We start from the raw sequence: 14,435 nt of genomic DNA on the forward strand, positions 1-14,435 counted from the left end.
ATATTAGCCAGGGGGCGCCACCTGCAACCAAAACTCGGAGTTTTCAAGTTTTCAACTTGGAGTTTTCAGCTGGTTGCGACCCAACTAGGCTGAACAATAATATAAGAAAAAATTACTCTGGTTTCCTACTGAGGAACCGATTTATTGGTGATTTTTTTTCAAAGAATTAATTTTAAACTCACACATCAATGGATAATTTTTTTCTTATTGAATGAAAAATCAGACAATAATCGTTTGAAGAAAAACAAAATATCAAAGATTTTGAAATTTATCGAATAGTTCCGACATTGGCTCCTGGATGGCGTAGTCGAATCTTGTTGCATGTGAGCCGCTCGAATTTTACGAGTTTGAGTTCATCTTTTTCATCAATTGGTTATAATTGAGAATATATATGTCATCAGAATAATAATTTCATTTCCGGCCTTCAATTTCATCATTTAATAATAATGTCAAACAAACGTGGCAATAAAAAACATATGGCTCCATTGAGTCAGGATCTTTTTGCTCTTGGTGGTAAGTTGATTCGTTCATCAAATTTTTTTTTTTTTTTTTGAAGAATTTAATTATTCTGATTAATCATTTCCATTGAAAATCTAGCCACTACATCTGCACCAACAAGTCAGGTAAAATTACCGGCTAAACGAAATGAACCATTTCAAGCTCCAATATCATCAATGTCACCAAAACGACCGAAATTAAATTCACCGATATCACAATCAATGATTGGATCGTCATCATCGTTGGTTCAACCATCGCAACAGGTTCAACCTGCATCACAGCAATCAAAACTTCGATCATGGGAAGAGAAAGCCATTATCGTACCGACAACCGAATTGAAAGATAAAATCTTACAATATGATAGTGAATCCGATTCCGAAGAAATGATCGAACGTTTATTATGTGGTGCAGTGAAACAATTACGTGAACAGAAAACAAAACCAGATTCTTGTTTGGTTTTTACATTGCTTTATCTGGCCAAAATACGGCCATTATTTTTCTGTTCAAACATTATTGTCGAAGCATTCGCATCATTATTAAGTCGTGAACATTTGTTTTATTTCAAAACAAAAAACAATATGGTTCCAGTATTACTTATAAATCTATTTTATCATGCATTTCATGATGAAAATTCATGGCCCGAATTATTCATCCGATTATATGTTGAAGATTCACTTGGTGATCGAATCTGGGTAGATAATGAAGAATGTAAAGATTTTGTTGAAATAATTGTTGCATCATTTCGTACGAAACTGCCGCCTAAATCATTGCTACAAACATCAGATGTTTTGAATATAACAACCAAACATCAGATGGAATCATCACCAAATCTTACACTTAGTGGTTCATCATCCATTGGTGGTGAAGATAGTGTTGGAGAAGAATCATGTTCATCAACAACGTCATTATTTTGTGAACAAAATCGTGATATTGGTCAACAACCAATAACATCCAGATATTTGGATAATGAACCAGAAATTATTCAATATGTTGTCGAAGTTATCAATGAAAATCTTTTACGACGACAAACCATTAGTGATGTTAGCCGTAATATGCTTAAATTATTGATAGCAACAGCTGGTTTACGAAATGTTCGTTTATTGGTTGCACAAAAATTAGAGTTATGGTTTCAGAATCCAAAACTTACAAGACCAGCACAAGATCTTCTATTAACGATATTCTTGAATTGTGATGAGAAAGATATTGATACATTGAATCATTTGTTGAAAATTCGTTTGAAACAAAAACCATATATTAGTCATTTTTGTGTTTGTTTCAAAGAATTACTACAACAAAAGAATGGTACATTCGATATTGTTATGCGAATATTGCTCACCAACGAATTGAATGGTATTCGTAATTTAAACAACATACAAATGTTATCCATTATGTTTCAACATAATTCATTGGATGCTGCGAAAATTTTGGCCAAATTTTTCATATCAACAATTTTCACCAAAGAAGATCATCTCCGATTATTACGTTCATTACTTCGTGAAATTGTTCGATCACTGAAATCTGAGCCGATAAATTATTATTGTTTTGTTTCTACATTGATCTATGAATTTCGTCGTGTTATGTTGGACAACAACATAAAATTTGATTATTCACGTGAAAAAGTGATCAATGAAGTTGTCGATATTATAACGATGACGATATTTTTATCGGTCAATCAAAATATTCGTGAATCATTTGCACGGCCTGAACGAAAAGAAATTATGCGTGCATTTCAGATGAACATTACACTTGTACAAAGTGAAACGATTGCATGGATCAAAGAGATTACATATAATAAACTTGGTCTTGAAGATAAAGAATCGTTGCTACGAATTTTGCGTAAATTATTAATACTCGAACCTATGGATTTCTATTGTAAACTTGATAATTGGCCGCAAGAAACTGAACGTCTTAACATTTATCGTATAACCAGTGAAGGGATCCCATTGGCCGAAGAATCGGTAAAAAATATCCTGTCAATGGGTTTTCATCCTGAAGTTTCCCTTTCACTACAAGATGGTTTCGAACTAATATGGACATTAATACATCATGCAACCATGAATTTTGATGGCGATATGAATCATCCGGTATTATTGTTTACCGATCCGAAAATTATCGACCTGTTATTCAGTTGTTGTGAATACGTATGTCCGGATAATGCTCCATTGCCGGAAAATTATCAGCCACCTAAATTGGCTCGTGTCGATCTTTATTGGAAAGTTTGGTTCATGCTTGTTATTATTGCTGCTCATCTACCATCGACATTTGGCAAATCAGCATGGAATGCATTTCCAACATTTCAAACTTTAATCGAAATGGCCATTACAAATTGTTTTCAATTTCCACCCAAAAGTATGGACAATGATGAAATGCAAAACAAGATCCTACAATATAATCAATTTGAAAAGATGAAAATTCTTGAATTCGAATCATATTTGGCACGTGATCAAGAGATAAATGAATCAAATAGTTATCTGATTTCATCGTTAATAACATTGGATCCATGTTCAATACCACGACGGCCACCAAATCCAATATTGAATGATTATAAATTATTATGTACAAACAATACAAATTATCGTCTATGTCATTTGCTATGTCAAAGTCGTGAACCAGATTTTCTGTTGATAATCATCGATAAACAACAGAATCATATTTCATCAAATTCATCACAATTTTATCATTCATCACTGAATTGGTTAATTGATCTAGTAGAATCATATGAAAGTAATTATGGTCTACTACCTGTTCAATGTTTATGCGAATTTCTATTGAAACAGGTTGCCGAAGAAGCACATGTACAATCGGCAAACAGTGGCGCCGATATAAGTAAATTGGAAAAAGTCAAAAAAAAAGAAAAACGACGAAAATTGATTCGTTTGATTGCCTATTTTCAGGATGATATTGTTCAAGCAGCAAATTCAGGAAAATTAAGTAATGCATTCGAATATCTAATTCATCATTTAAGCCATCCACGTTCTACGACACGAATGTTGGCCTATAAAGCATTATATGTAATTGCATCGATTAATGTGGGAAAATATCTACAAATGTTGGATGATAATTTAATACCTTCATTGTTTGCCAATGAATCCGTTGCTTGGTTTCGTACGAATTTGATAAAATTTCTAAAATCTGATCTACAAATTCAAGCCATGTGTACTGCATTGAATGCTGCATTATCGGAAGAATCGAATACATCGCTTATCTGTGATTATTTGGAATTTATTGCTGAATATGTTAAGAATCCAGATGAAATGCTTGTTCAAAAATGTTCATCATTATTGATACAACGAAAAAAAATTGCCATGCATATCGTTAAATATTCTGATCATAAATTCAAACAAAGATTTCTTCATTCTTTATTTAAAATCTATTGGCTTTATTTGGAATCATTAATGGCCACGAATAAAATCGTTCGTCCTATGGAAGGAAAGAAATATGTTTATCTAAAATTCCCCAATATTGGTCAACGAATTATGATCGATTCTGGATTGATACATTCAATAATTTTATCATTATCATTTGTTGATGATGATTTTGAATTTTCCGATTATTATGATAATCTTGCACAACATTTTTTGGATGAACCATATCCACAAATATTCACCGATGTCGAAATGAAACAACCGGAATCGCTTATACCAGATTGGCTTATATCACGTCTTTTATCAACTGAATCGACGAAAATTGTTGCACTTTTGTTTGAAAATGTAAAAATTGAAAACATCATTCCTTATATGAATTCATATGGTATATCGACCATTGTTTTGCAAACAGCATTGCAAGCATTTGATAAACTGACTGCAGCTGAATCAAAAATAATCAAAAATTTAAATTTTGATCGATCCAAACTGTTGGCTTCATTTCATGTTTTTTGGAGTAAAAATATTACTGCTGGATTTAAATTTGCCAAAATTCATTTGAATTATAAAGCTGGCAGTGATGATACTGAAGATGTTGAAATGAATGAATTGCCCAAAAAACGTGATGATCAAAAATCTTCACAAGAATCATCATTTCGCTCAGAAACATTTCGTAAAGATGATGTGATTAAAATGTTTGTGGATAAAGATTTCAAACGGCTAACATTTCTTACACGACAAATTGCTGCCGAACTTAATGATTCGTCCGTGAAAACGAAAAAATTGACTAAACAATTTTTATCCGAATTTTTCAATTCAATCGAAGATGTAACCGACAATATAATCAGTGGTACATTCAATTCCATTTTCAATGTGATTATCATTTCTGCGGTTAAAGATAGTAAACATTTTGGATTGAATTCTGAATTGACGAATATTAAAAAAGAATTATCATCACTTGATGTGGAAAATATTGAATCAACAATGTTGTGGAAATGTTTTGATCGTTTCCTACATAAAGATGGTACAAAAACGAAAAAATCAAAATTACAAAAGAAAAAAGTTTCATCATCATCGTCATCGTCAAAAACATGGACCAAAGCATTGGAAGAATTTCTAAATAAAAAAGATCAAATAAAAGCACAAACATCGGAAAAATGGATTGACATCTATATGGATTTAGCTTATGATAAATTTTATCGAAAAGATATTGATTCTGAAAATTTTGGTCCCCATTTACAAACGACCATTTTCTCACGTAATCGTCCATATTTTCTTTCACAATTGTTACATAAATCAAATTTTTCCACCCTTAATGATTGTATACGATTCATATTGAATCCAGATTTATGTTTAAATCCAACAGCTGTATTGGATTTCCTTGGTATTTGTATTGAATTACCAAAATTATGGATTGGTCGTGAAAATGATTCACAAAAAGTGCAGAAACATGAAGATGTACTCGATTTGAATGGCAAACAAATTCACTGTCTTATTGATTATGTTCTACAAGAGAATGCCATATCGAATCGTATCGATTTAATTATGCGTACTTGTTGTATTACCACATACAAAACAGAAATGGTCATTCATTTTCTCAAAAATTTTCAACAAGAATCAGAAGGAATCTATACGAAATGAATTGTTCACTAGAATTTATCTACAGATACCTAGCATAGGATTAGAGTTGAAATTATCTGATGATCATGTTTGCATGTTGCAAAAATTGCCAAGTTTTATGGATAAAATCACTCATAATCTAATCACATCATTCATGTATGTCGAAACCAATGGATCAACATTATCGATATCATCACCACAACAATTTATTTATTGGGGTGATGCATTGTTAAAAATTGCCTCGGAACATCCATTATTATTTTTGCGTCAATTACCAATGATACCAGCAATGCTTCGTGGTAAAGTTAATGTTGTTCATTATGATATATTCAAAAGTTTGAATATATTGAAAATATTCACCAAATTATTGAACATTCTAAATCTTTTACGTCCATGGTTATGGAATCACAATGTTAATGGTGTAGAACAATTATTAAATCTTTATATGGATATGTTTCTATCATATTATCAGCTACCACGACAACAAGATTCAAATCATGAACTACAGCCATTAATACTGCAATTTCTGCATCTACTAGATGATTGGAATAAAAATGATTCCGAATCATGTAGTCATTGGATTCAATTGCATAAAAATGATCTTAACGAATTATGCACAGCATATCCAAATGAAAAAAATTTTTTCGAATCAATCATGTCCGGTGTACCGTTACCAAATGAAACAGAATTAATCATTGCTAGCCAAGATTATCGTTCATTAGAAATGAAATTAAAACAATCTAATCGATTATCAAATGAAATTATAGCAACAACATTGAGTGATGTAAATCGATTTGTTGATAGATATCCATTATTGGGTGAAAATTTTCTGGTAAGTTTATTCCATGTTAGTATGTAAATGGAGTATTTATTTTTCTTTTCTAGAATTCCATACAATCATATTATTCGAATCCATATTTTTGTGAATTATCATTCACAATTACATTGAAAACATTACAAACAAATCCATCTACAGTGCGAACAATCATATCATCATTTGTTAAATGTTTACACAATGAATCGGCTACCGTTGTTAAAAATGCAATGGTAATAATACCAGAATTTGTTTTATTGGCTCAAGGTAAATCAAATTTTTTATTGTATTGATTCATTTGCCACATTATAATTACCGTTTTTTTTTATCTATTAACAGATTATCGTTATACATTGTTACGGAAAGTTTTCGATTTAGCAATTAGTGGTGATTCCAATGCAACTTTAGCACTTATTGAAAGTTTTCGTGCCTTAAATTCACAGATTGGCTGTTGAAATGAAATCTTATGATGAAGAAGAAGAAAAAAGAACAATGAATGTTGTTTTGCTTATTATGTTGTTAAAAAAATTGTACATTAAGGTTTTTTTGGTTCACAAAGATAACAGTAATAATAAAAAACGCCTTTTTTCATCGATCAACTTTAATGAATCTTCGATCTGGTGAAAAGAAAAGATAAAATTTCTTTGTCTTCATTTGTGGGAGTCTAATGTTATTGAATTGACAAGTTATAAATAAATAAAAAAAATGAAAGAATCCAAATCAAAATGATTGTTGTTGTCTATATGTGTCATAAGATTTTTGGACAATTGTTGAAAAGAAAAATGTTTGAACAATATTGTTTGGAAACAAGTCAAAATCAAACAATAAGATTTTCCGATTATAAAAAATTCTATCCATCAGTAGTAGATGGCGAAATTCAAACAATCAATTCGACGGAATCATCTTATCGATGTCATTTACATTCAGCAATATTTTCAACAGAAGTATGTTTCATTTTCTCTCTATCTCTCTCTTTCCAGTGATATACTTTCAGAATATTAATGAATTCAATTCTGTTTTTTTTTGATAAAATTTTTAGTTTTACAATTATGAAAATCGTTCTTTTGTTTGTTCACCATTTATTGAAATATGTAAAATTCTTATTGGTCATTACAATTGTAGGTCAGTATAGAATGTAATTATGTGATAAATCAATAGTTTTTTATTTGTTTGTTTTTTTCCCAAAAGTCTGACATTCATATTGCCTGAAGAAAATTTCGGTGGACATTACGTTAATGGAACATTTACAGGAATCTTAAAACTGATTTCGGAAAAAGTAGCCGATTTTATACCACATTTTTTTGCTCTACATAGTAATCGTGATCAAATTCTTGACAATACAATTTTATCACATTCAGCATACGAAGTATCGATTGTTAGTCATCAGAGTTATATTCCGAATACGAATCCATTACAAGTTTTTCAAACATTCACATGGGAAATATGGCTATTATTGTTTATAGGATTTATTTGTTATACCATACTGTTATTGGTTGCTGATTTAATCATTATTGATCAACATTTATCGACAAATAGTTTATTTGATTTCAATTTCATTTTATTTCGCACGCTCATTGGACAAAGTTTGTCAAAATTTACATTCATTTCTGAACAACGAAAATCTATACATTTATTACGTAACTCCTTGTTGATATGGATTCTGGCTACATTATTATTACGACAATTATTCTCAAATGATGTAGTAGCATCACTGTTATCTAAAAAAGAACAGATTATCGATCATTTTGTTCAATTAGTTGAGAATGTTCGACGAAATAAAGATTACCGTATCATGGTTGAAAGTAAATCATCAACAGAAAAATTTTTTCTTTCGGTATGTGTAAACGTATATATATGATGTTTTAATTTTTGAATTTTTTTTTTGTCTTTTTTTTTGAAGAAATTTCCTCAACTTAAATACCGATCAATTGAGCTTGATCATAATGATATTACTGATCCTGGAACGATTGTAAAATTGATGAAAGGCAAACATGTATTGATTGTTGATCGTTGGAGAGCTTATATGTTGAAAATAATGTATAAAAAATTCGATCTACATGTATCGAAAGAAAATTTCGGTCTAACATTTGGTAGTATAGCTATACGTAAAAATTTACATTATTCATCAAGAATTATGTTGACGAAAATGTTTCGACAAATTTTTCAAAATGGAATAATCAATAAATTGAGTAGGGATTTTCATAAATATCAATTAAATCGAAAATTAATTCAGAAAAAAATCAATAAAACTATCGAACATGAAGATGATGGCGCCAGACAACTTGCAGCCATAAATAAAGAATTAGCTGATGACCATATGGAAGATGATCAAGAATATCTAAACCATAGAATTATGTCACTCATTTATATTCACATTTTAGGCCTTACATTTTCGTTGATTGTTTTTATTGCTGAATTAATTTATTCGTTTGTATTAGAAAAAATTTTATACAAAGATAGATGATGTAACAAGAATTTTCTTTTTTTTAATGATAATAAATGAATTTTTTTAACAGAAAAAATGATCAACTAAAATAACCACCACAACATGTAGATACAGCCGATTTGTTTGTTTTTGATTCAAGATTTATCGTTTTAGTCGTTTTATTCGAATCCCATAAACCAGGTGTTTGTAGGATTTTTTCCACCAATTCTTCAAATGCACAACCAACTTCTTCACGTGTTTTGGCACTTGCTTCAATAAACAATGTATTATGACTACGTGCCCAAAGCATACCATCATGGCGGGATACTTCACGATTATCTTTATCAATCTTATTACCGACCAACATTTTAACAATATTCGGTTTATCCGCATATGCATTCACTTCATCTAGCCAGCTATTTAGATTTTCAAACGTTTTTCTTGCCGTTACATCGTAAACAAATATTACACCATGTGCACCACGATAAAAATTTGGTGTCAATGCACGAAATCTTTCTGAACCAGCCGTATCCCATATGGCTAGATTGATTAGATTTCCATCGATTTTGATTTTTTTCGTTTTAAAATCCACACCAATCGTTGCTCCAACATCATCGGAAAATGTATCATCAGTATAGGCAATTAAAAGGCTATATATCATAAGGAAAAAAGGAAATCATTACAATGTAACTGGTTTCGAATTTCAAACACTTACCTGGATTTACCAACAAAACTTTCACCAATAATTAATATTTTCAATGTTGTCATTACATTTTCATATTCATCCATAATATTCATGTTGTTGTTTTTTCTATATAAGGAACTTTTTGTTCATAAAATGATAAACAAATATCGAATACTTTTATTGTTTAGGTTGGTTAAAAATAAAATTATTGTTACTACTCATTATAATGACGACGCATAGTTTTGAATCACAAACAAATATCAAAACAATCATCATCATCATCATTCATAACATATGATTCATGTAAAAATAAGTAATCATAGATGGCGTTTGAATCATTCAAAGATTCGAATGTTTTTTTTTTTTTTTTTTGAGCGCGTAAAAATGAAAACAAAATCAAATTTTTATTGTATTGATTCATTTGCCACATTATAATTACCGTTTTTTTATTATCTATTAACAGATTATCGTTATACATTATTACGGAAAGTTTTTGATTTAGTGGCGGTACCAATGCAACTTCAGCATTTATTATTGAAAGTTTTTGTGAATTAAATTCACAGATTGGCTGTTGAGAGGAAATCTTATGATGATGAAGAAGAAAAAATAACAATCTTGTTGTTTTGCATATTATGTTGTTAAAAAAGATTGTCCATTAAGATTTTTTGGTTTACAAAGGTAACAGTAATAATAAAAACGCCTTTTTTATCGATCAACTTTAATGAATCTTCGATCGCGTGCAAAAAAAAAAAAAAAAAATAGATAACGTTTATTTGTCTTCATTTGTGGGAGTCTAATGTTATTGAATTGACATGTTATAAATAAATAAAATAAAATGAAAGAATCCAAATCAAAATTATTGTTGTCTGCATGTGTCATAAGACTTTTGGACAATTGTTGAAAAAAGAAAAATGTTTAAACAATATTGTTTGGAAACAAGTCAAAATCAAACGATAAGATTTTCTGATTATAAAAAATTCTATCCATCAGTAGTAGATGACGAAATTCAAACAATCAATTCGAAGGAATCATCTTATCGATGTCATTTACATTCAGCAATATTTTCAACAGAAGTATGTTTCATTTTCTCTATCTATTAATAAATTCAATTCTGTTTGTTTTTGATCAAATTTTTAGTTTTACAATTATGAAAATCGTTCTTTTGTTTGTTCACCATATATTGAAATATGTAAAATTCTTATTGATCATTACAATTGTAGGTCAGTATAGAATGTAACATTGCGTGATAAATCAATAGTTTTTTATTTGATTGTTTTTTCCCAAAGTTTGACATTCATATTGCCTGAAGAAGATTTCGGTGGATATTACGTTAATGGAACATTTACAGGAATCTTAAAATTGATTTCTGAAAAAGTAGCCGATTTTATACCACATTTTTTTGCTCTACATAGTAATCGTGATCAAGTTCTTGACAATACAATTTTATCAAATTCAGCATATAAAGTATCGATTGTTAGTCATCAAAGTTATATTCCGAATACGAATCCATTACAAGTTTTTCATACATTCACATGGGAAATATGGCTATTATTGTTTATAGGATTTATTTGTTATACCATACTGTTAATGGTTGCTGATTTAATTATTATTGGTCAAAATTTATCGACAAATCGTTTATTTGATTTCAATTTCATTTTATTTCGTACGCTCATTGGACAAAGTTTGACAAAATCTACATTTATTTCTGAACAACGAAAAGCTATACATTTATTACGTAACTCCTTGTTGATATGGATTTTGGCTACATTACTATTGCGACAATTATTCTCAAATGATGTAGTGGCATCACTGTTAGCTAAAAGAGAACAGATTATCGACCATTTTGTTCAATTAGTTGAGAATAAAGATTATCGTATCATGGTTGTAAGTAAATCATCAACAGAAAAAATTTTTCTTTCGGTATGTGTAAACGCGAGTGTAAGCGTATATGGTGTTTTAATTTTTGAATTTTTTTTGTTTTTAAAGAAATTTCCTCAACTTAAATACCGATCAATTGAGATTGATCATGAAATTACTGCACCTGGACCGATTGTTAAATTAATGAAAAGCAAACATGTATTGGTCGTTGATCGTTGGAAAGGCTATATGTTGAAAGAAATGTATAGAAAATTCGATCTACATGTATCGAAAGAAAAGTTCGGTCTAACATTTGGTAGTCTAGCTATACGTAAAAATTTACATTATTCAGCAAGAATCATGTTGACCAAATTGTTTCAACAACTTTATCGAAATGGAATAATCAATAAATTGGATGGTAATCGTTATAATTATCAATTAAATCTTAAATTAATTCAGAAAAAAATCAATAAAACTATCGAATATGAAGATGATAATGGCACCAGACAACTTGCAGCCATAGATAAAGAATTAGCCGATGCCCATATGGAAGATGATCAAGAATATCTAAACCATAGAATTATGTCACTCATTTACATTCACATTTTAGGCCTTACATTTTCATTGATTGTTTTTATTGCTGAATTAATCTATTCGTTTGTATTAGAAAAAATTTTATACAAAGATAGATGATGTAACAAGAATTTTTTTTTTAATGATAATAAATGAATTTTTTTTAACAGAAAAAAAGATTTGAATGTTTTTTAAAATGAAAACAAAGTCAAATTTTTATTGTATTGATTCATTTGCCATATTATAATTACCGTTTTTTTTCCATTAACAGATTATGGTTATACATTGTTAGAAAAAGTTTTTGATTTAGCAATTAATGGCTATACCAATGCAATTTCAGCATATATTGAAAGTTTTTGTGCCTTAAATTCACAGATTGGCTGTTGAAATGAAATCTTAGGATGATGATGAAGAAAAAATAACAATCATGTTGTTTTTCTTATTATGTTGTTAAAAAAAAGTTGTACATTAAGGTTTTTTGGTTCACAAAGGTAACAGTAATAATAAAAAACGCCTTTTTTATCGATCAACTTTAATGAATCTTCGATCGGGTGCAAAAAAAAAATTGATAACGTTTATTTGTCTTCATTTGTGGGAGCTTAATGTTATTGAATTGACAAGTTATAAATAAATAAAATAAAATAAAAGAATCCAAATCAAAATGATTTTTGTCTGAATGTGTCATAAGACTTTTGGACAATTGATGAAAAGAAAAATGTTTGAACAAAATTGTTTGGAAACAAGTCAAAATCAAACAATAAGATTTTCTGATTATAAAAAATTCTATCCATCAATAGTTGATGGCGAAAATCAGACAATCAATTCAATGGAATCATCTCATCGATGTCATTTACGTTCAGCAATATTTTCAACACAAGTATGTTTCATTATCTCTCTCTCTCCAGTGATATACCTTCAGAATATTAATGAATTTAATTCTGTTTTTTTTCTATCAAATTTTAGTTTTACAATTATGAAAATCGTTCTTTTGTTTGTTCACCATACATTGAAATATGTAAAATTCTTATTGGTCATTACAATTGTAGGTCAGTATAGAATGTAATTGTATGATAAATCAATAGTTTTTTATTTGTTTGTTTTTTTCCCAAAGTTTGACATTCATATTGCCTGAAGAAAATTTCGGTGGACATTACGTTAATGGAACATTTACCGGAATCTTAAAATTGATTTCGGAAAAAGTAGCCGATTTTATACCATATTTTTTTTCTCTTCATAGTGATCGTGATCAAATTCTTGACAATACAGTTTTATCACATTCTGCATATGAAGTATCGATTGTTAGTCATCAAAGTTATATTCCGAATACGAATCCATTACAAGTTTTTCATACATTCACATGGAAAATATGGCTATTATTGTTTATAGGATTCATTTGTTATACCATACTGTTAATGGTTGCTGATTTAATTATTATTGGTCAAAATTTATCGACAAATCGTTTATTTGATTTCAATTTCATTTTATTTCGCACGCTCATTGGACAAAGTTTGTCAAAATTTACATTAATTTCTGAACAACGAAAAGCTATACATTTATTACGTAACTCCTTATTGATATGGATTCTGGCTACATTATTATTACGACAATTATTCTCAAATGATGTAGTGGCATCACTGTTAGCTAAAAGAGAACAGATTATCGATCATTTTGTTCAATTAATTGTGAATGTTCGACGAAATAAAGATTATCGTATCATGGTTGAAAGTAAATCATCAAGTGAAAAATTTTTTCTTTCGGTATGTGTAAACGCGAATGTAAACGTATATGGTGTTTTAATTTTTGAATTTTTTTTGTCTTTTTTTTAAAGAAATTTCCTCAACTTAAATACCGATCAATTGAGATTGATCATCATGATATTACTGATCCTGGAACGATTGTTAAATTAATGAAAGGCAAACATGTATTGATCGTTGATCGTTGGAGAGGCTATATGTTGAAAGAAATGTATAGAAAATTCGATCTACATGTATCGAAAGAAAAGTTCGGTCTAACATTTGGTAGTCTAGCTATACGTAAAAATTTACATTATTCAGCAAGAATCATGTTGACCAAATTGTTTCAACAACTTTATCGAAATGGAATAATCAATAAATTGGATGGTAATCGTTATAAATATCAATTAAATCGTAAATTAATTCGGAAAAAAATCAATAAAACTATCGAACATGAAGATGATGATGGCTCCAGACAACTTGCAGCCATGAATAAAGAATTAGCTGATGCCCACATTGAAGATGATCAAGAATATCTAAACCATAGAATTATGTCACTCATTTACATTCACATTTTAGGCCTTACATTTTCATTGATTGTTTTTATTGCTGAATTAATTTATTCGTTTGTATTAGAAAAAATTTTATACAAAGATAGATGATGAAAAAATTACCGAAAACAAATCAAATTCGGCGCATTCACTTCATCTTATTTTCAAACGTTTTTGTTGCCGTTCATTGTCATTATGATGATAATGTGTCAATCAAAATCTTTCTGAAGCCGTCGTTTTGTTGGTCAAGAAAAAAAATTGATGCTACTCATTAATGACATGGATTTTTTTGAATCCCCATGAAATAATATCATCAT

The 14,435-nt window shown here is 29.4% G+C and overlaps 5 protein-coding genes across 5 annotated transcripts; 4 read left to right on the forward strand and 1 right to left on the reverse strand.

Moving 5' to 3' along the window:
• The first annotated feature begins 150 nt into the window (after positions 1 to 150).
• IntS1 (integrator complex subunit 1) lies at positions 151 to 6,928 on the forward strand. The gene is given in 5 exon segments (XM_047061172.2): positions 151 to 513; positions 598 to 5,474; positions 5,476 to 6,312; positions 6,366 to 6,561; positions 6,634 to 6,928. Coding segments are annotated over 5 exon segments (6,093 nt in total). The 5' UTR covers positions 151 to 446; the 3' UTR covers positions 6,750 to 6,928.
• A 91-nt stretch (positions 6,929 to 7,019) lies between these two features.
• On the forward strand, positions 7,020 to 8,816 carry LOC124497520 (uncharacterized). The gene is made up of 4 exons (XM_047061184.2): positions 7,020 to 7,238; positions 7,334 to 7,416; positions 7,483 to 8,128; positions 8,195 to 8,816. Exons 1-4 carry the CDS (start codon positions 7,020 to 7,022, stop codon positions 8,756 to 8,758), a joined length of 1,512 nt encoding a protein of 503 aa, XP_046917140.2. The 3' UTR covers positions 8,759 to 8,816.
• LOC124497530 (RAS oncogene family member Rab18) lies at positions 8,684 to 9,655 on the reverse strand. Its single transcript, XM_047061195.2, has 2 exons — positions 9,435 to 9,655; positions 8,684 to 9,369 (listed from the first exon to the last, which is right to left on the reverse strand). The coding sequence occupies exons 1-2, from the start codon at positions 9,515 to 9,517 to the stop codon at positions 8,820 to 8,822; spliced, it is 633 nt and encodes a 210-aa protein (XP_046917151.2). The 5' UTR covers positions 9,518 to 9,655; the 3' UTR covers positions 8,684 to 8,819.
• Positions 9,656 to 10,195: 540 nt separating this feature from the next.
• LOC124498857 (uncharacterized) lies at positions 10,196 to 11,954 on the forward strand. The gene is made up of 4 exons (XM_047062681.2): positions 10,196 to 10,477; positions 10,542 to 10,624; positions 10,691 to 11,324; positions 11,391 to 11,954. The coding sequence occupies exons 1-4, from the start codon at positions 10,316 to 10,318 to the stop codon at positions 11,952 to 11,954; spliced, it is 1,443 nt and encodes a 480-aa protein (XP_046918637.2). The 5' UTR covers positions 10,196 to 10,315.
• An 849-nt stretch (positions 11,955 to 12,803) lies between these two features.
• On the forward strand, positions 12,804 to 14,229 carry LOC142597322 (uncharacterized). The gene is made up of 3 exons (XM_075728557.1): positions 12,804 to 12,880; positions 12,946 to 13,591; positions 13,663 to 14,229. The coding sequence occupies exons 2-3, from the start codon at positions 13,247 to 13,249 to the stop codon at positions 14,227 to 14,229; spliced, it is 912 nt and encodes a 303-aa protein (XP_075584672.1). The 5' UTR covers positions 12,804 to 12,880; positions 12,946 to 13,246.
• The last annotated feature ends 206 nt before the right edge of the window (positions 14,230 to 14,435 follow it).

This window comes from Dermatophagoides farinae, chromosome 2, assembly GCF_024713945.1.
Source record: "Dermatophagoides farinae isolate YC_2012a chromosome 2, ASM2471394v1, whole genome shotgun sequence".
Lineage (NCBI taxonomy): Eukaryota > Metazoa > Arthropoda > Arachnida > Sarcoptiformes > Pyroglyphidae > Dermatophagoides > Dermatophagoides farinae.

Excerpts from the sequence above, each read along its gene's own strand:
- LOC124497530 (XM_047061195.2), bottom strand. The coding sequence starts at position 9,517 with ATGAATATTATGGATGAATATGAAAATGTAATGACAACATTGAAAATA. Across the intron at positions 9,370-9,434 it reads AGTTTTGTTGGTAAATCCAG|CCTTTTAATTGCCTATACTG; the intron begins GTAAGTGTTTGA and ends TATGATATATAG.
- LOC142597322 (XM_075728557.1), top strand. The coding sequence starts at position 13,247 with ATGGTTGCTGATTTAATTATTATTGGTCAAAATTTATCGACAAATCGT. Across the intron at positions 13,592-13,662 it reads GTGAAAAATTTTTTCTTTCG|AAATTTCCTCAACTTAAATA; the intron begins GTATGTGTAAAC and ends TTTTTTTTAAAG.
- LOC124497520 (XM_047061184.2), top strand. The coding sequence starts at position 7,020 with ATGATTGTTGTTGTCTATATGTGTCATAAGATTTTTGGACAATTGTTG. Across the intron at positions 7,239-7,333 it reads CAGCAATATTTTCAACAGAA|TTTTACAATTATGAAAATCG; the intron begins GTATGTTTCATT and ends TAAAATTTTTAG. Across the intron at positions 7,417-7,482 it reads ATTGGTCATTACAATTGTAG|TCTGACATTCATATTGCCTG; the intron begins GTCAGTATAGAA and ends TTTTCCCAAAAG.
- LOC124498857 (XM_047062681.2), top strand. The coding sequence starts at position 10,316 with ATGTTTAAACAATATTGTTTGGAAACAAGTCAAAATCAAACGATAAGA. Across the intron at positions 10,478-10,541 it reads CAGCAATATTTTCAACAGAA|TTTTACAATTATGAAAATCG; the intron begins GTATGTTTCATT and ends TCAAATTTTTAG. Across the intron at positions 10,625-10,690 it reads ATTGATCATTACAATTGTAG|TTTGACATTCATATTGCCTG; the intron begins GTCAGTATAGAA and ends TTTTTCCCAAAG.